This window comes from Embiotoca jacksoni, unplaced genomic scaffold (assembly GCF_022577435.1).
Source record: "Embiotoca jacksoni isolate LCO1_2020_lvr unplaced genomic scaffold, fEmbJac1.0.p SCAF_70, whole genome shotgun sequence".
Lineage (NCBI taxonomy): Eukaryota > Metazoa > Chordata > Actinopteri > Embiotocidae > Embiotoca > Embiotoca jacksoni.
The window spans coordinates 635,554-655,663 of NW_027185426.1; the positions used below are offsets into that span (position 1 = coordinate 635,554).

At 48.0% G+C, this 20,110-nt stretch overlaps 1 protein-coding gene across 4 annotated transcripts in view; it reads left to right on the forward strand.

Moving 5' to 3' along the window:
• LOC138215171 (spectrin beta chain, non-erythrocytic 1) overlaps nucleotides 1–20,110 on the forward strand; it is an 87,222-nt gene that overhangs the window by 57,433 nt on the left and 9,679 nt on the right. For 3 of the 4 annotated variants that reach the window (XM_069177180.1, XM_069177182.1, XM_069177181.1), the window contains 29 exons: nucleotides 167–325; nucleotides 724–819; nucleotides 945–1,151; nucleotides 1,251–1,404; nucleotides 1,482–1,633; nucleotides 2,353–2,571; nucleotides 2,657–2,737; nucleotides 2,854–3,060; nucleotides 3,136–3,347; nucleotides 5,197–5,334; nucleotides 5,817–5,937; nucleotides 6,037–6,252; nucleotides 6,340–6,759; nucleotides 7,838–8,040; nucleotides 8,195–8,285; nucleotides 8,383–8,529; nucleotides 8,909–9,172; nucleotides 11,284–11,508; nucleotides 12,458–12,547; nucleotides 12,634–12,912; nucleotides 13,110–13,240; nucleotides 13,869–14,073; nucleotides 14,321–14,695; nucleotides 15,304–15,390; nucleotides 18,719–18,876; nucleotides 18,979–19,117; nucleotides 19,548–19,632; nucleotides 19,746–19,942; nucleotides 20,014–20,108. In XM_069177180.1, the coding sequence (XP_069033281.1) occupies nucleotides 167–325; nucleotides 724–819; nucleotides 945–1,151; nucleotides 1,251–1,404; nucleotides 1,482–1,633; nucleotides 2,353–2,571; nucleotides 2,657–2,737; nucleotides 2,854–3,060; nucleotides 3,136–3,347; nucleotides 5,197–5,334; nucleotides 5,817–5,937; nucleotides 6,037–6,252; nucleotides 6,340–6,759; nucleotides 7,838–8,040; nucleotides 8,195–8,285; nucleotides 8,383–8,529; nucleotides 8,909–9,172; nucleotides 11,284–11,508; nucleotides 12,458–12,547; nucleotides 12,634–12,912; nucleotides 13,110–13,240; nucleotides 13,869–14,073; nucleotides 14,321–14,695; nucleotides 15,304–15,390; nucleotides 18,719–18,876; nucleotides 18,979–19,117; nucleotides 19,548–19,632; nucleotides 19,746–19,942; nucleotides 20,014–20,108 (5,153 nt within the window). Of the gene's footprint in view, nucleotides 1–166; nucleotides 326–723; nucleotides 820–944; nucleotides 1,152–1,250; nucleotides 1,405–1,481; nucleotides 1,634–2,352; nucleotides 2,572–2,656; nucleotides 2,738–2,853; nucleotides 3,061–3,135; nucleotides 3,348–5,196; nucleotides 5,335–5,816; nucleotides 5,938–6,036; nucleotides 6,253–6,339; nucleotides 6,760–7,837; nucleotides 8,041–8,194; nucleotides 8,286–8,382; nucleotides 8,530–8,908; nucleotides 9,173–11,283; nucleotides 11,509–12,457; nucleotides 12,548–12,633; nucleotides 12,913–13,109; nucleotides 13,241–13,868; nucleotides 14,074–14,320; nucleotides 14,696–15,303; nucleotides 15,391–17,134; nucleotides 17,150–18,718; nucleotides 18,877–18,978; nucleotides 19,118–19,547; nucleotides 19,633–19,745; nucleotides 19,943–20,013; nucleotides 20,109–20,110 lie in introns of all 4 variants that reach the window. The other variant, XM_069177179.1, reaches the window with a different exon arrangement.

The following is a 20,110-nucleotide window of genomic DNA, read 5'->3' on the forward strand; positions in this document are numbered from 1 at the left end:
GAAAACCTCTAAATGAATCTCTTCCTGCAGCCCCGACGACGCGGCAACGATCACACGTTGTTCTTAAACTTCTACGGTGTCTGATAGTTCTTCCTCGGTGCTGCGAGCTGCATGCGGTTCTCGGCTCGTCTGCTTCTGCTGACCGTGAAAGGTGCGTTTGTTTCAGGCGTGGGAGCGTCTAGAGAAGGCGGAGCACGAGCGGGAGCTGGCTCTGAGGACGGAGCTCATCCGCCAGGAGAAGCTGGAGCAGCTCGCCCGGCGCTTCGACCGCAAAGCCGCCATGAGGGAGACGTGGCTGAGCGAGAACCAGCGGCTCGTCTCCCAGGTAACGGTCGCCGTGACGACGTGTTTGAACGTTTGTTCTCATCAGGAATCGTTCCGTTATTATATGAAGTATTTTAATGATGTATCGATATGTTCCTCTCCTTGTTTCCTTTTTCTACTTCTGTTTTCCTCGTTGCCTGTCATCTCTCCTTTTGTTGTTCCTCCTCTTGTTTCCTTTCCTTCCTCCTCTCCTTCTTTCCTTGGCGCCTTTCTTCTCCTTGTTTCCTGCTGTGTCTCCTCTGTTTCCTTTCCTATCCCGTCATATTTCCTTTTCTCCGTCTTTCCTTGTTTCCTTTCCTAATTCCTGTCCTCTTCCTGCTTCCCTCTCCTCTCTCTTTATATCTTTCCTCCCTCCTCTTCTCGTGTCCTTTCCTCTCTCCTTGTTTCCTGTGTCCTCAGGATAACTTTGGATTTGACCTCCAGGCCGTTGAAGCTGCAACAAAGAAACACGAAGCGATAGAAACCGACATCTCGGCGTACGAGGAGCGCGTCCAGGTCGGTGTTAGTGTTGCGTACGAAGTATTGATTAAAACAGATCTTGAAGCTGATTGGAGGATCTGAGCGGTGATGAATCACTAGAAACCGAAGCCCCTCCTCCTCCCTCTCTCTCTCCGGTGTAGGCGGTGCTCGCCGTGGCGAAGGAGCTAGAGGCGGAGAGTTACCACGACATCAAACGTGTCACGGCGAGGAAGGACAATGTGATCCGTCTATGGGAGTACCTGCTGGAGCTGCTGAAGGCCCGGCGGCTGCGGCTGGAGCAGAACCTGGGCCTGCAGCGGGTCTTCCAGGAGATGCTCTACATCATGGACTGGATGGACGAGATGAAGGTGGGGGGGCGGGGCTTCTGCAGTACGATCCGGAAGGAAAGCCGGGTGGTTGTTGTTGATGTGTTGACCTTTGACCCCCCCCGGCCTGTCCTCCTGCAGATGCTGCTGCTCTCTCAGGATTACGGGAAACATCTGCTGGGCGTCGAGGACCTGCTGCAGAAACACGCGCTGGTGGAGGCCGACATCGGCATCCAGGCCGACCGCGTCCGCAACGTCAACAAGAACGCCCAGAAGTTCGCCAACGACACCGAGGGTGAGACGACACTGCTCGGGTTTTATTTAACGAACATCCCGTCCTGTCCTTCTAATCCTCCTCCTCCTCCTCCTCAGGCTACAAGCCCTGCGACCCTCAGATCATCCGGGACCGGATCGCCCACATGGAGTTCTGCTACCAGGAGCTGAGCCAGCTGGCGGCCGAGCGGCGAGCTCGCCTCGAGGAGTCACGGCGTCTCTGGAAGTTCTTCTGGGAGATGGCCGAAGAGGTGACCTCCTCTTTTATTCACGTTATCGTCGGTCCTTCAGGAAGTTAAAGCAGATATTCTGTCAGATTTCAGATCAGGAACTTTATAATGTCTCCTTATCTGTGTTTATTACATTTTATAGCAGTTACTTGGAAAGATTCCCTCAATATATGGAATAATTAAATAACTCAGATTATTATTAAAATAAACTAGAAAAAGCTTCTGTTGAGTCTCCTGTAACTATGGTGATTGACAGTGTTTAAAACTACGAATTAAAAAAGCAACAGTAAGGACAGTGTGCTAAAAATCATAATCAGTTCATGAGCTAAAACTCATTAAAAGTAATTCATAAAACCTTATTTGTGGATGGAAAGCTTTTAATTTGAAATCAGGGCTTTTAATTTGAAACGGATGCAGGAAACTTACTGCATTTGTAGCTTTGACTACCCAGTAAATAAATCAGATTTATAGTTCATAAATAAATCGTTGCTTTAAGTTATTTACGTTAGGTAAAATAAGTAATGGAGAAAGTTGAAATTTGAATCGTGAACACGAGCTAAAAGTATCCGCAGTTAAAATATATTTTAAAAACAACTAAATATTACATAGTTAATATTTATAGGTTGACAAATGGTAAACCAAAACATATTCTAATAATATCAAATGAAATCGCCGTGACGATGGTGTCTGAGATTTCAGAATAAAAGCGTGACTAACCAGCGTGTGTTGGCGGTCCGTAGGAGGGATGGATCAAGGAGAAGGAGCAGATCCTGTCCTCCGAGGATTATGGGAAGGACCTCACGGGCGCGCTGCGTCTGCTGAGTCAGCACAAAGCCTTCGAAGACGAGATGAGCGGGCGAGCCGCCCATCTGCAGCAGACCATCAAACAGGGCGAGGAGCTGGTAGCCAACGACCACTTCGGAGCCGATAAGATCCGAGAGCGGATCCAGGACATCCAGGTACGCAGCACCTGAGGCCAAAATACATCGAATAAATGATTAGAAATAGGCTGTTCCTGACTCCGTCCCTCCTCCCTCCCTGCAGGAGCAGTGGGCGGCACTGGAGCGACTCTCTGCCGTCCGGAAGGCTCGTCTGCAGGAGGCCTGCAACCAGCACCAGTTCCAGGTCAAAACAAATCCATGAAATGATCCACATCGCGGCCGAACATTAATCTGCTCCGGATTCAAAACAATAACGATTATTAGACCTTATTAACGAGATGTTTCTGTCTCCGTCTGCAGGCGGACGCGGACGACATCGACACCTGGATGCTGGACGTGCTGCGGATCGTCTCCAGCGTCGACGTCGGCCACGACGAGTTCTCCACTCAGGCTCTGGTGAAGAAGCACAAGGACGTGGCCGAGGACATCGGCAGCTACCGGCCCGTCATCGAGGCGCTGCACGAGCAGTCGCGCACGCTGCCGCCGGAGAAGGCCGACTCGGAGGAGGTGAGGCGATGCGGCCGGCGGACGGACGACACCGACGCGGTTTCATCGCTCGCTGACGATCTCGTGCGTTCGCAGGTCCAGAACCGGCTGGCGGGCATCGAGGAGCGCTACAAGGAGGTGGTGGAGCTGACCCGGCTCAGGAAGCAGGCGCTGCAGGACGCGCTGGCGCTCTACAAGATGATGAGCGAAGCCAACGCCTGCGAGGTCTGGATCGACGAGAAGGAGCTGTGGCTCAACAGCATGGAGATCCCCGAGAAACTGGAGGACCTGGAGGTGGTGCAGCACCGGTAAGGACCGGACCGGAACAAACCCGACCGTTCAGTCAGATACACGGTTCCTGCAGGGTTCACTTAGTTCTTAATATTCTAAAACGTGGTGAGGTATATAAACTTGTTGACGTTCATTTTTTCAGTTACAGAACAATAAAATATAAAACTGTCCCAAAGACACAAAACAACAAAGAGACAGAAATGAGGAGACGATTTCATTTGATTCAACAACTGAATAATCCATCAATCCAAGACGTCCAGCTCTCAGGAAACGTCTTAACAATCAGCCCCTTATTAAAACAGCTTTATATCAATCCATCATCAGATTTATGGCCTCAGAGTTCAGGTTCAGAGGTTCAGAGGTTCAGATGTTCAGATGTTCAGAGGTTCAAAGGTTCACATGTTCAGAGGTTCAGAGGTTCAGAGGTTCAAAGGTTCAGAGGTTCAGATGTTCAGAGGTTCAGAGGTTCAGAGGTTCAAAGGTTCAGATGTTCAGAGGTTCAGAGGTTCAGAAGTTCAAAGGTTCAGATGTTCAGAGGTTCAGAGGTTCAAAGGTTCAGAGGTTCAGATGTTCAAAGGTTCAGAGGTTCAGAGGTTCAGAAGTTCAAAGGTTCAGATGTTCAGAGGTTCAGAGGTTCAGAGGTTCAGATGTTCAGAGGTTCAGAGGTTCAGAGGTTCAAAGGTTCAGAAGTTCAAAGGTTCAGATGTTCAGAGGTTCAGAGGTTCAGAGGTTCAGAAGTTCAGAGGTTCAGAGGTTCAAAGGTTCAGAAGTTCAAAGGTTCAGATGTTCAGAGGTTCAGAGGTTCAGAGGTTCAGAAGTTCAGAGGTTCAGAGGTTCAAAGGTTCAGAGGTTCAGAGGTTCAGAGGTTCAAAGGTTCAGAGGTTCAGATGTTCAAAGGTTCAGAGGTTCAGAGGTTCAGAAGTTCAAAGGTTCAGAGGTTCAAAGGTTCAGACGTTCAGAGGTTCAAAGGTTCAGATGTTCAAAGGTTCAGAGGTTCAGAGGTTCAGAGGTTCAGATGTTCAGAGGTTCAAAGGTTCAGAAGTTCAAAGGTTCAGATGTTCAGATGTTCAGAGGCTCAGAGGTTCAGACGTTCAGAGGTTCAAAGGTTCAGATGTTCAGATGTTCAGAGGCTCAGATGTTCAGAGGTTCAGAGGTTCAGAGGTTCAAAGGTTCAGAGGTTCAGATGTTCAGAGGTTCAGAGGTTCAGACGTTCAGAGGTTCAAAGGTTCAGAGGTTCAGATGTTCAGAGGTTCAGAGGTTCAGACGTTCAGAGGTTCAAAGGTTCAGATGTTCAGAGGTTCAGATGTTCAGAGGTTCAGAGGTTCAGATGTTCAGATTTTCCGTCTCACCGACAGAAACACTGAAGATGATTAACAGGAAAGTAAAGAAATGATTTGTAACTGTTGGATGCTGCAGAGAAGGACTGTGGGAACCAGAGCAGGAAACACCAGGTTCACCGTGTTTACAGGGAGTGTGTGTGTGTGTGTGTGTGTGTGTGTGTGTGTGTGTGTGTGTGTGTTTTTACACTGTAAAAACCCTCAAAATAAAGAAATGTGCCTTAAAATTGTGATTTAACTGAACTTTGTGCAAATAATGAAAAGTGATCAAACAGTTTGAGATTTGAAAAAGTTGAAGTGAACTTTCTCCCAGACATGTTTTAACATTGTGTAGGATAATGACATCATTCATCAGTCAAACCATCCTCCTGTGATTTAGCCCTGATTTTAGGACACTGTCCACTCCAGACATCCCCAACCGATCTGTATGTGTTACCGTGGTAACGGCATAGCTGCCCTGGTGACGCTGCTCCGTGGAGACGAACCTTCCGCTCTCTGATTTGAACTTTAACTCTCCGTCTCCGTCCAGGTTCGAGAGTTTGGAGCCGGAGATGAACAACCAGGCATCCCGGGTTGCCGTGGTGAACCAGGTTGCCAGGCAACTGATTCACAGCGCACATCCCAGTGAGAAGGAGATCAAAGCCCAGCAGGACAAACTCAATACCAGGTAATCGAACCGGGATTAAAGAAACTCGTAAACTGGGATTATCAAAATAATTAGTTTGTTTTTAACCAAATAACTCAGATTATATTTATTTATATAAATAAAGTGGGATTATCAGGTTTACCGGTTTCTTTAACAACGGAACTGACGTTATCCTCATACTTTAGTTTCTTTAAAACATATTTCTGTAGTTTATGAGCTCATTAATTGGGATTTAACCGTGAATCAAACCTGGATTAAAAGAACAAATCAGGAAATGAATTGAGAAACAAAACCGGGACTTTGGTGGAAATTTTCATTTCAATTTGAATCCTAAAACCTCCAAAGTTTGAATAAACTGACTTTAAAGACTTGACATGAGTCTGAACATGTAAATAAAGATGAATCAATAAAGCAGTTGATCAGTTAATCAGAGGATTGATCAGGTGGCTGAAGGTTGAATCCTTTATAAAATACACCAGTTAATCGTCCGTGCGTCCGTCCAGGTGGAGTCAGTTCAGAGACCTGGTGGACCAGAAGAAGGACAGTCTGAGCTCTGCTCTGGGAGTCCAGAACTACCACCTGGAGTGCAACGAGACCAAGTCCTGGATCAAGGAGAAGACCAAAGTACGGACCGGACAGAGATCGTCCAGAACTCATGTTTCAGGTTAGAGACAAAGAAGCTCCGTTAATATGAAGCGTGTCCGTCTCCTCCGTCCTCCGCAGGTGATCGAGTCCACCCAGGAGCTGGGCAACGACCTGGCCGGCGTCATGGCGCTGCAGAGGAAGCTGACGGGGATGGAGCGCGACCTGGCGGCCATCGAGGACAAGCTGGGCGACCTCGGGAAGGAGGCGGACCGCCTGGCCACCGAACACCCGGAGCAGTCCGAGGCCATCACGGGACGCCTGGCCGAGATCACCGGCGTCTGGGGCGAGATGAAGGTAACGGGGCCGTCTGGGGTCAAAGGTCACGGATCATGACACCGACAAACCCGACGTCATCTCTGTCCCCGTCCCGTCCGTCTGCAGGACTCCATGAAGAACCGGGAGGAGTCTCTGGGCGAGGCCAGCAAGCTGCAGCAGTTCCTGCGCGACCTGGACGACTTCCAGTCGTGGCTGTCGAGGACGCAGACGGCCATCGCCTCCGAGGACATGCCCAACACGCTGGCCGAGGCCGAGAAGCTGCTGACGCAGCACGAGGGCATCAAGAACGAGATCCACAACTACGAGGAGGACTACCAGAAGATGCGGGACATGGGCGAGATGGTGACGCAGGGCCAGACGGACGCGCAGTACATGTTCCTGCGGCAGCGGCTGCAGGCGCTCGACACCGGCTGGAACGAGCTGCACAAGATGTGGGAGAACCGGCAGAACCTGCTGTCCCAGTCTCACGCCTACCAGCTGTTCCTGCGGGACACCAAGCAGGCCGAGGCCTTCCTCAACAACCAGGTGAATCCACCGCATCATCACTTCCTTCTTTTCGTTAGATGAACGTCTTTAGATTCAGATGAAATAAGACCTTTTTAAATCGCTCTGGGAAACTGAGATGGACGTATGTGACTGACAGCAGAAAGCAGGAGACGCTCACATTTAAAGGAGCGTTAGAGGACGTGGAGGACATCCGAGCTGAAGGCGTTTGATCGCGTTGCTACGTGATTAAAAGAAACAGAAACTTTAACAGTGGAGCTTCAGAGAGGAACATCATGTGCTGAATATTTTCTTCTTGTCCGTCCGACCTCGTGATGCGGAGAACAATGACGGCATGAAATCTGCCTTTAGAGACGCTGGAATAAACAGTTTACACGTAATCAGAGAACATTCGTAACATTCATACATCCGGCCACACAAGAGTTTTATTGTTTAAGGAAAGACGGCGTTTAAGTGCAAGTTTTGAGTTAGATGTTGAAAATTAATTATAAATATCAGTCGGCTGTCAAACCAAATGAATTTAATGTTCTTTACAGTGTAAATTAATCACGTAATATCACGTATTATATAAAAACAACATGCAGCAGTGATAAATGCATGTTGAGACGGATCGTCAGGGTCATCATCAGTATTTTTCTGAGTGACGTCAGAGGTCTGAAGAACTCTGATTAATAAATGATAATTGGAAAGTATGATATTCAGGGTGAAACCTCCAACCCAGACGGTCAGATGCTGCCACCTGCTGGTAAAACGACTTCATTACAACAACATAATCACATCAAAATGTACTTAACTCCTCTAAACCTGCCGCAACCCTCTTTGTGTTTGTGTCCACTTTTCACTCTATTAGCTCTTTTTGGTTTCCACCAGTTCCTGAGAAGCGTTCTGCTCTTCAGACGTCTCGTCTCTGACAGCTGAACGATGATTTAACTCTTTTATTCAAGTCAAACGTCCTCATAAATGACAACAAACTCTTGTATTTTGAAAGAAGTCCAGATATTTCTTTGTATTTCCGTCACCAGAGTTCCAGAGTTATTTCTGGCCCCCTGGTGGTCGAAGCGTGTCGTTGTGACGTCGTGTTCCTCTCTCTCCTCTCCAGGAGTACGTCCTGGCTCACACCGAGATGCCGACCACCCTGGAGGCCGCCGAGGCCGCCATCAAGAAGCAGGAGGACTTCATGACCACGATGGACGCCAACGAGGAGAAGATCAGCGGCGTGGTCGACACGGGCCGCCGCCTGGTCGCCGACGGCAACATCAACGCCGAGCGCATCCAGGAGAAGGTGGACTCCATTGACCAGAGGTGACCGACACGCTGTTTCCGTGTTGTCTTTTGATTTATTGAGCGTGTAAATATTCGTGCATGTTTTAGATGTTTTAGAATTATTTTGAAGGAGTAACTTCACTTTTTTTTTAAAGACCTGAAAGAAAATAAACATGTTTTTTGGTTCCTGCAGACACAAGAAGAACCGAGACGCCGCCAGCAGCCTGCTGACGAGGCTGAAGGACAACAGAGACCTGCAGAAGTTCCTGCAGGACTGCCAGGAGGTGAAACGCGTGGTTCACGTGTAGAGCGTGTAGCGTATAGCGTGTGTCTGACTGTCCGCTGATGTCCTGTGCCGTCCGTCTGTCTCCGTGTCCTCAGCTGTCCCTGTGGATCAACGAGAAGATGCTGACGGCTCAGGACATGTCGTACGACGAGGCCAGGAACCTCCACAGCAAGTGGCTGAAACACCAGGCGTTCATGGCCGAGCTGCAGTCCAACAAGGAGTGGCTGGACAAGATCGACAAGGTATATATATAATGTAATATATATATATATATATATATATATATGTATATATATATATATATAATATAATAATAATGTTATTTTTGTTAATAAAGTGAGTTTTGTTTAAATGTATTTTGTTGTTAATACTCCTGCAAAGATCACAGCGTTTGCTTGAATTTGCATTTAATTGTTGCGATCGTGTGACGTCGCTGTAACTTTTCACACATTTTTCTCCACGTTTAAGTCGACTCACGGCGCCACCTGCTGGTGTGGAGGGTTAAAAAAGATCTATTTGTCTCTTGAAGCGCGACGTATTAGAAATTAGGTCCGTTTTGGCTTTTTGTTTGTTTGTTCGTGCTCTGACTGCCGAGTTTCCTGCCGACGCGGCGTGTTTCAGGACGGGCAGGCGCTGATGGCGGAGAAGCCCGAGACGGAGGCCATGGTGAAGGAGAAGCTGGGCGCCCTGGCGAGCATGTGGCGCGACCTGGAGTCCACCACACAGACCAAAGCCAAGTGTCTGTTCGACGCCAACAAGGCGGAGCTGTTCACGCAGAGCTGTGCCGACCTGGACAAGTGGCTGGGCAGCCTGGAGGGGCAGCTGCAGTCCGACGACTACGGCAAGGATCTCACCTCCGTCAACATCCTGCTGAAGAAGCAGCAGGTGAGAGGAGGCGGGGCCGGGAGGAGGGGGCGGGGCTGGGAGGAGGGGGCGGGGCCGGGAGGAGTGCCGTTCAGGGACGTTAGTGAGATTTGGACGGAAGATGTTTTCATGTGTTTTACAGTCGAGTGTCTGAGCCGTCGACATCGTTAGCCTCTGTGGCTTCTGGACACCCCCCCATGTTGCCGTTGCCTAGCAACAACGTCCTGCCCGAAGGCTAACCATACAGTGCACGCGACTTCCTGTGTTGTAACCACGAGTTTCATTTGACCGTGGGGACGCCGTCCGTCCTCTGGGGGACGCCGTCCGTCCGTCCTCTAGAGGAGGACATTCGCCCTGAATTTAGTCCGTCAGGCTGAATTCCTGAAAAGAAACTACTCCATCCTGTAACTCCTCCGTTTCTACCGTCCTGCAGGTCCAACCAGCCTTTACATAATTCACACACTCAAACACACACACGCAGAGACACGCAGAGACACACAGAGACACGCAGAGACACGCAGAGACACAGAGACACGCAGAGACACAGAGACACGCAGAGACACGCAGAGACACAGAGACACGCAGAGACACAGAGACACGCAGAGACACACAGAGACACGCAGAGACACGCAGAGACACAGAGACACGCAGAGACACACAGAGACACGCAGAGACACGCAGAGACACAGAGACACGCAGAGACACACAGAGACACGCAGAGACACGCAGAGACACAGAGACACGCAGAGACACAGAGACACGCAGAGACACACAGAGACACGCAGAGACACGCAGAGACACGCAGAGACACAGACACGCAGAGACACAGAGACACGGAGACACGCAGAGACACACAGAGACACGCAGAGACACGTAGAGACACACAGAGACACGCAGAGACACGCAGAGACACGTAGAGACACGTAGAGACACGCAGAGACACACAGAGACACGTAGAGACACGCAGAGACACACAGAGACACGCAGAGACACACACTCACACACTGGTTATGTAATCTCTCATTCGTCTGTCTTTGTGAGGACATTTTATGAAGAAGTGGAAGTCGTCCCTGTGTGTGTGTGTGTGTGTGTGTGTGTGTGTGTGTGTGTGTGTGTGTGTGTGTGTGTGTGTGTGTGTGTGTGTGTGTGTGTGTGTGTGTGTGTGTTGGAGGAGGATCATTAGCCGTGTTTGATCTGTTAAATACAGAGAAGAGAAGTAAATCCTCTTCCTCCTCGTCTTCATCTCGCTCTGGTTTCCGTCCAGACTCGACCTGTTGTTGTTGTTGTTGTTGTTGTTGTTGTTGTTTACTCTCAGACTGTCTTCACACCATCTGGCTGCTGCCGGTGTTTTGATTTGTTTTTTTGGAGGTAAAGATGCGACGAGGGCTCTGAAGTGTTTTTATTTTTGTAACAGCAGCTCTTCTGCTTTTTTGTTTGTTTGTTTGTTTGTTTGTTTGTTTGTTTTGGGTCCAAACGTGTCACTGTTCTGTTCATTTATTTAATTTGTTTTCTTTCATTTTGATTTTAATAGATTTTATTTTAAAGCAACTTGAGGATGCTTCTGATTTCAGATGAGGACAAACTCTTCTGGTTCAGTTTCATTTCAATATTTTTGATTTAAGTTTTTTTGATTTTTTGATTTTTTTTTTTTGATTTTTTGTTTTGTCTTTGATATTTTTATTATTTTTGCATTCTGCTATATCTCAGGACATTTTGCACTTTTTATTTGCTCATCAAAACAGGTTTTTCTTCAAGTCATTTCTTAAAATTTTATAATTTGATTTTATTCATTAGCTTGAAAAATATTCCATATTTCGAACATGTTATTTCAACATTGGGCTGAAAGACTTTAAAGTTTTTATATTTTAAATCAATGATTTCATGTTTTTTTGGAGGAATTCCAAACAAACTGTTTTTATTCCGTCTTTAAAAAAAATATTGAGTTTCCTCTTTCTTTTTTTGTGTGAAGTGTCGTTCTTTAGTTTTAGTTTTTATTCTGTCGGACTCGAAGCCTCCCGATTGTTTCATTTCCGTCTTTTATCTTCCGTCCTCATCTCTGCATTGATGCTGCTGAATGTTGACGGACGCAGCAGCTCGTTCTCTCTGACCGACTGCGACCTGTCCTCCTGCAGATCCTGGAGAGCCAGGTGGAGGTGCGTCAGAAGGAGGTGGAGGAGCTGCAGAGCCAGTCCCAGGTCCTCAGCCAGGAGGGGAAAGGCTCCGAGGAGGTGGACGGCCAGCGGATCAGCGTGGAGACCAAGTTCCAGACGCTCCAGGACCCTCTGAAGAAGAGGCGCGACAACCTCATGGCCTCCCGAGAGATCCACCAGTTCAACCGGGACGTGGAGGACGAGATCGTGAGTACAGCGTCTGAAACCTGGAGGCAGAAAAAGGAGGAAAAGGAGTTTCTCCTGCTGACTGAAAACTAAAACTGAAACCTGAACACGCTGCAGGTTTCACAGAAATGACCGAAACAGGAACCAGAACCAGAGAGAGGTCAGGAGGGGACGCCCCGCTGGTTCTGTAGTCGTAGTCGGGTTTACTGGAAGTCCTGCTGTGAGAGTGGTTGTCATAGCAACTGCATCAACCGCTACAACGGAGTTAGCGGCGCGTTTAGTACCTATTAGCTGCAGGTTGCACACTTGTAGCGTTAGCGGCGTTAGCTGCAGCAGGAGCGGTTGTAATATCCTCAGAAGTAGCATTAGCAATAATACTGCTAGCGGTAGCATCAGCTGTGGCGTTACCATTAGCAACAGTAGCATCAGAAGTACTGTAGAGATTGTTGTGTATTATTAACATCATCATTAATACTGTGTGTGTGTGTGTGTGTGTGTCTGTGTGTGTGTGTGTCTGTGTGTGTGTGTGTGTGTGTGTCTGTGTGTGTGTGTGTGTCTGTGTGTGTGTGTGTGTGTGTGTGTGTGTGTGTGTCTGTGTGTGTGTGCGTGCGTGCGTCTGTGTGTCTGTGTGTGTGTGTGCGTGTGTGTGTGTGTCTGTGTGTGTGTGTGTCTGTCTGTGTGTGTGTGTGTCTGTGTGTGTGTGTGTGTGTGTGTCTGTGTGTGTGTGTCTGTGTGTGTGTGTGTGTGTGTGTCTGTGTGTGTGTGTGTGTGTGTGTGTGTGTGTGTCTGTGTGTGTGTGTGTGTGTGTGTGTCTGTGTGTGTGTGTGTGTGTGTGTGTGTGTGTGTGTGTCTGTGTGTGTGTGTGTCTGTGTGTGTGTGTGTGTGTGTGTCTGTGTGTGTGTGTGTGTGTGTCTGTGTGTGTGTGTGTCTGTGTGTGTGTGTGTGTGTCTGTGTCTGTGTGTGTGTGCAGCTGTGGGTGGAGGAGCGGATGCCTCTGGCTACGTCAACAGACCACGGCCACAACCTGCAGACGGTGCAACTGCTCATCAAGAAGAACCAGGTAACCTTCACCTGCCGAGATGATGTCAGAGGATGACATCACAGGCTCCTCCCTCATCCCTCTCTGTGACCTCTGACCCCTCCCAGACGCTGCAGAAGGAGGTCCGGGGCCACCAGCCGCGCTACGACGACATCTTCGAGCGCAGCCAGCACGTCTTGAGGGACGGCAGCCCGACAGCCGAGCTCATCCGCCAGCGGCTCGCCGGGCTGCAGTCGCTATGGCAACAGATCCGCAAGGAGACGGAGAAGCGCCACGGCCGCCTCAGCGAGGCCCACGAGGCCCAGCAGTACTACTTCGACGCCGCCGAGGCCGAGGCCTGGATGAGCGAACAGGAGCTCTACATGATGTCGGAGGAGAAGGCCAAGGTGAGGGGGGGCGGGGCAAAAGAGGGCGGGGCCAGCAGAGCAGTCACTTCCTCTTTCACTGTTAGTTTTAGTTCCTCCGTTTGTGTCGGTTCGTGTTTCTTTTTTACTTTTGCTTTTCTTCTCACTGCCGTTTTTATTTCATTAACAGCAGCGACATCTGAACCATAAAATAATCTGTCTGTCTGTCCGTCCGTCAGGACGAGCAGAGCTCGGTGGCCATGCTGAAGAAGCACCAGATCCTGGAGCAGGCGGTGGAGGACTACGCCGACACCGTCCACCAGCTGTCCGGCACCAGCCGAGGCCTGGTGGCTGCAGAGCACCCCGACAGGTGAAGTGGGACATAATGATAATAATAATGATAACAATAATGATAACAATAATGATAATAATAATGATAATAATAATGATAACAATAATAATGATAATAATAATAATTATAATAATAATGATAACAATAATGATAATAATAATGATAACAATAATGATAATAATAATGATAACAATAATGTTAATAATAATGATAATAATAATGATAATAATAATGATAATAATAATAATAATGATAATAATAATGATAATAATAATAATGATAATAATAATAATCATTATTATTATAATGATAATCATAATGATAATAATAATAATGATAATAATCATAATAATAATAATGATGATGATAATAATCATAATGATAATAATGATGATAATAGTCAACTTTATTTGTACAGCACCTTTCATACAGGAAATGCAGTTTAAAGTGATTTACAGCAAAGAAATGACTTTCAGGGTTTCATGTAAAAACAGATGAAAGTATGAAGTGAGCTGATATCTAGCAGCTGCTGAACCTTCAATCAACCAGCAGCCGATGATCTCCGAGTTCTTCTCAGAGTTAGAGATGTTAGAGATGATGAAGGGAAGGAAGGAACCGATGATTAACTCCTCCGGTCCTCCTGCAGCGAGCGCATCGGCATGCGTCAGTCTCAGGTGGACAAACTGTACGCAGGCCTGAAGGATCTGTCGGAGGAACGCCGCGGGAAGCTGGACGAACGTCTTCGTCTCTTCCAGCTCAACCGAGAGGTCGACGACCTGGAACAGTGGATCGCTGAGAGGGAGGTGGTGGCAGGATCACATGAACTGGGACAGGACTATGAACATGTCACGGTAGGACACACACACACACACACACACACACACACACACACACACACACACACACACACACACACACACACACACACACACACTCACACACACACACACACACTCTCACACACACACACACACACTCACACACTCCATTATGAACTTCCCTCCCTCACCTCTCCACCTCCGTCCCCCCCCCCTCCCCCCCTCCAGACCAGTTAGTAACTTCCTAAATGTTTCAGCTTGTTTCTTTTCTGTCCTCCAGATGCTGCAGGAACGTTTCCGAGAGTTCGCCCGTGACACCGGCACCATCGGCCAGGAGCGCGTCGACGCCGTCAACCGGCAGGCGGACGAGTTGATCAACGCCGGCCACGGCGACGCCGCCACCATCGCCGAGTGGAAGGACGGGCTGAACGAGGCGTGGGCCGACCTGCTGGAGCTCATCGACACGCGGACGCAGATCCTCGCCGCCTCCTTCGAGCTGCACAAGTTCTACCACGATGCCAAGGAGATCCTCAACCGCATCCTGGACAAACACAAGAAGCTGCCGGAGGAGCTGGGCCGCGACCAGAACACGGTGGAGACGCTGCAGAGGATGCACACCACCTTCGAGCACGACATCCAGGCGCTGGGGACGCAGGTACAGACTCCGCCCCCCACAGGAGGCCGGACACACTCACAACACGTTTCTCAGGATGCTGGTGACCAAAAGTATTTGGACGTCCCAGCCGACCGTTTCTTCCTTCGAAGACAAACTCGGTGTCTGAATCCAGTTCTCATAACAATACCAGAGACATAATATAAAAAATGTTGGATTAAAAAGTCACAAATGTAATTTTATGTGATCGTAGGTCCTTTTTTTGCGTGTTTCATTTATTCTTCGTGAGCATTTTTTGCTGGACGAAATTTGTCTTTAATTTCATTTGGTGAGAACACAAGAAATCATCAATCATATCGATCATTCGCATTTCCAGAAAAGTTCAAGTTATTCAGTGTAAATAGTTGTTTTTTTTTGTCAGTCTTTTTGAGCTGCTAAAGAGCATTATTATTATGATGATGATGATGATGATGCATTGATGTCTTTGTTGAACATCGTGTTATTGTGTCTTTAAACGAACTTTCTTCTGTTTCTGAAATTGTTTTTCATCATTCAAACAAACCTTCAAGTATTTTATTTTGAAGGATAAATGACGTGAAGTTGTTCAAGAGTTGTTTCTAACCCGAACCCCTCCCCCGTTTCTCCTGCAGGTGCGGCAGCTTCAGGAGGACGCCGTCCGTCTGCAGTCGGCGTACGCTGGAGACAAAGCTGACGACATCCAGAAGAGGGAGGGAGAGGTGAGACGGCAGCTCGGCTCCTTCAGAGTTAAACCTCCCGTTGATCGGATTTAAAACGAGGCGACGGCCCCCCCGGGGGCTCTCGGCCCCCCCGGGGGCTCCCGGCCCCCTGCATGCCGCTCTGCTGCTGCACTAACATCCCACCGATCCTCTGCACCCCCGAGGAAAACATGCGACTCTGTAGAGACGCACTAACATTCGTTTGAGTCCTCCAGAGTTTCACAGGAGACGCAACACTAAATGTAAAATCTTACAGGGCATGGTCAAAATACCTGAAACACCATGACGGTCTCCTCACTGATGATTCAGCTGCTTCTGAATCTTCTACATTTAAAAACCAAATCATGATATATTTTTTGAACGTGACCTTCTCTGCCCGGTGTCGTCAGGTGAATCTGTCAGCAGTGATTTCCTGCCTTGTTGTGATTTGGTCCATCTGAACATACAGTTCAGAGTAAAACTGGCGATGTTGGAGTTGATGTGGAGTAAAAGTGAATTATACAAAAACCGTTGATTGAAAGATGAGTTGACCCGAGCAGACGCAAATTCGCTCCAGAAACTTCAACGGTAGGTGGAAGATGTTCTCCAGGTATTTCATTTATACGTCTAAAAAAGGCCTTTTCACATCCTTGTGATTTTGTCTCCATGTTGAGAGGTCGATCAATAAGTTCAGAGAGACTTCCTGTTGAACGCATCACGTTTACGTGACCTGTGAACATCTGTGAACATCTGCGATGTCACCACGGATCTGAAACTGGAGCAGAGAAACAGCAGATTTTGGAGACTCTTTAACGCGCCTGAATCACAGCCAAGTGTTTCTGAGCCCACGCGGTGATTTCCACTCCAGAATCGTAGCTTCAACACGTTTCTCGCCTGTTTGCAACGCGCTGTGAGCGGGCGTGTTGGAGAGCCCCGTTGTCATGGCAACACGGTTCAGGTTGTGTTCTCTGGGTTTCAACAGACGCAGCGACAGACAGGAAACTGAAACAAACTCACAAAGAGGGAAGAAGAAAGCACACGGACTAAATACAGCAGGGAGGGAAGGACAACGAGGGACAGGTGACACTAATCAGGGGGCGGGGCCAACAATCATACAAAGGACAGGAAGTGAAACAAGACAGCAGAAAAGAAGTTCGAACCAGAACAGAACCTCAGAAGGTCCCGGTGGAACTCATTGTTGACAGTCTGACTCTGGGGGACGAATTCACGGTGACACAAAGAAAACCCACCTGGTGTCTCCTGATGTGACACGCCTTCTTTGGTCTCGGACAGTGAAGCTCCGCCCCTCTTGAAACGCGATGTCATCAGAACAGCTCGCCCGGCTCGTCGCTTCATCGCCGTCAGACTTTCTGAAGACTTTCAAAGTTTCTCTGTTGAACATTTACAGAGTTTGACACAAAAAAAAACAGCTGTGAATCTGTCGTGGAAATCACTGCATGGGCTCAGGAACACTCGGTGTTAAGTCTGCTCACGTTAACGTGTGGAACTCGGCGACGATGTTGAACTCTGACTACTTCCTCGTGGAGGTCGTTGCTCCGCGTGCATCACCGCGCTGCGTTCAGGAACCCTCTGAACTTATCGATGGTCTCTGATGTCCGATGTTTGATGAACGTATCGGCAGGTGTTTGAGTCCGGCGTGGAGCGCCGTGGCCTGATGATGATGAGCTGAGTGTGTGTGATGGCGTTGTGTTTTGACCATCCCTGTATGTCGTTTCCCTTCACATCCTCCTCTCTGTCCGCCCAGAAGAGGAAGAGAGAGGTGAGACTCCGTTCAGCAGAAACCTCGGCTTTGCATCAGTCTTCATTTTGGCTGCAGTTTCAGACTTTCTTTTAATACTCTGACTAAAATGTTGAGACGCGTTAGAAACATTTTAGTCGCCTTCCTGCAGCTCCGGCCTCGTCGGTGGCGGCCGACCCGACGATGTTGCAAACACTCGTAGGATTTTGTTTCTCCGCCCTCAGATCGCCGTGTGGGTGCACGTTCCTCCGAATCATAAGTACACGAGCGCTAACGAGCTTTAAGCTCCACCCACCTGGGCGTCTGAGGCGGTGAAAGCAAGCGCTACCTGTGGTTTGTAAGTCCGGTTCGGGTCCGCTCGGTGAAGATGAAACCCGGAGAACCTTCTAGCGTAGCTTCTCTCCCACTAATTAAAGCTTTTTAGTGCTCACACGTAGCTGCTTGTTAGCTGCTTGTTAGCTGCTTGTCGTCCTCTGAAAACACTGTTAGTGAAAATAAATGATGATCAGCAGCTTGCTAACATTAATATGGCTATTCTTAATTATACTGCTTTAGCTAGCCTATTATTATTATTATTATTATTATTATGATTATTATTATTATTATTATTATTATTATCATTATTATTATTATTATGAATCCTAGAGGATCTATGCTCAGGCTCCACCACACTAATGTTTTTTTTTCTTTTTAAAATGCATAAATGTCGATTTCAAACCCTTAAAACGACTTTAGAAAACTTTTTCCAGCTCAAGATTTTACGCTTTAAAACCTTCTGAGAATATTTATACTTTGTTCTCGACGCTTTTTTAGTGGAAAGCTGTTTCTTTCTTTTTTCCAGAATTACATTATTTTCCGACCAGGATCATTTCCTTTAAAATCATTTTGTGGGAACGTTCTTAAAATATTTCTAATCCTACTTTTGATGAGAACAAAAGGAAAACTGCTCTTCTCACCTGCACGACTCTCAGCCCCATTTTTCATATTTAATTATCTTCTGAAGTGAGTAATGACTAAAAAATAATGAATGTAAATTTAAAATCAACTCAGAAGCCTTTAAAACCACAGAAGACCAGATTCTGTTAAAACCTGGTTTCTGTTCAAAAATGCTTCATAATTAATGAGATCAACAGAAAACACGTCAGTTTATTTAATGCAGTTTTACATAAAACAGTAATAGTGTACATTATGAAATGTTAATAATAGTAATTGTAATAGTTTTAATAATAATAATAATGCAGACAGATGGAATATAATTTCGATGTGACCTGTGTTGCGACGTCGCCCTCCACCTCAGTGGGCGGAGCTTCTGCCTCTGCAGCCTGCACGTATGAATGTGCTGCTTCCCCTCTGCTTGGACCCCCCCCCCCCAGTCCAGCTGCACCTGTACAGGTGTGTTCAGAAACAGAAGACTTCCTCCTCATCATCAGTTAATAACAATAAGCCTGACGCGACCCCCCCTCCCCCGCCCACCTCCCTCCAGAGCTCAGCAGCGTCAGTCTGAATGGTTGAACCTTCGTTTATCAGGTGATGTTTGAACTCAGGTGTGACCCCCCACTGCGTTCTCCACCTCCCCCCCTCCCCCCTCAGGTCCTGGAGGCCTGGAAGAATCTGCTGGAGGCGGCGGAGGGCCGGCGGGTGAAGCTGGTCGACACCGCAGACAAGTTCCGCTTCTTCAGCATGGTGCGCGACCTGATGCTGTGGATGGAGGACGTCATCCGCCTGATCGAGGCCCAGGAGAAGCCCAGGTACGTTCTCACTGCGTCACGGCGCCACAACGACAGGAAGTATGGATATTCTGTGATGTCGATGGATGAATATCCCTGACGTGGTCTGTCGCTGGTCTTCAGGGACGTGTCGTCCGTGGAGCTGCTGATGAACAACCATCAGGGCATCAAGGCCGAGATCGACGCCCGCAACGACAGCTTCACCGCCTGCATCGAGCTGGGGAAGGCGCTGCTGGCCAGGAAGCACTACGCTGCAGAGGAGGTGGGGAGCAGCACGATCAGGCCCAATTCATTTGGTTTGGTTTGATTTGACTTGATTTTGTTATTTTATGGTATTTTATTTCATTTCATTTTGTTTTGTTTGATCCGTTGTGGTGAGATTTGAATCCTCGGTGGAGAAAGTCAGTCTGACCACGTAAACACAAACATAAAGGTGTTTTTTTTTTAAAAATGACGAAAGAAAAACATACATATTGATGTTTAAATGTGACTTTAGTCTTTATTTTAAACTGCAGTTTCTATTTAAAAGTCTCACGTGGTTTCCTGAAATGTACAAATTAGTTTTAAGGGTTTAGGGTTTCAAATGATTTTTAAGATGTTTGTGATGTTTTTCACTGTTTGTTTATTTATTCTTTGTCCAAACTTCATGCAGACGTTTGTCATCAGCTTGTTTTCCTGTTTCGTTCCTGCAGATTAAAGAAAAGTTGTTGCAGTTGACGGACAAGAGGAAAGACATGATTGACAAGTGGGAGGACCGATGGGAGTGGCTGAGACTGGGTGAGACGTCCCCTTCACTTCCTCCGTTACACTCACGGGGTTAAATGATGAGAGTGTGTGTGGTTTAACCTGTGTGTGTGTGTGTGTGTGTGTGTGTGTGTGTGTGTTTTCAGTCCTGGAGGTGCACCAGTTCTCCCGGGACGCCGGCGTGGCCGAGGCCTGGCTGCTGGGTCAGGAGCCCTACCTGTCCGGCAGGGACATGGGACAGAACGTGGACGAGGTGGAGAAGCTCATCAAACGTCACGAGGCCTTCGAGAAGTCCGCCGCCACCTGGGAGGAGCGCTTCGCCGCGCTGGAGAGGCTGACGACGGTGAGGAGGAGGAGGAGGATGAAGAGTCGGGTTCTAGTAAACAGGAGGCTGACGGTGTGTTTGTTCTCCAGATGGAGTTACTGGAAGTGAGAAGAACGCAAGAGGAAGAAGAGAGGAGGAGACAACCTGCCGCCACAGAGGCTCCGCCCACAGACGATGCAGCAAAGT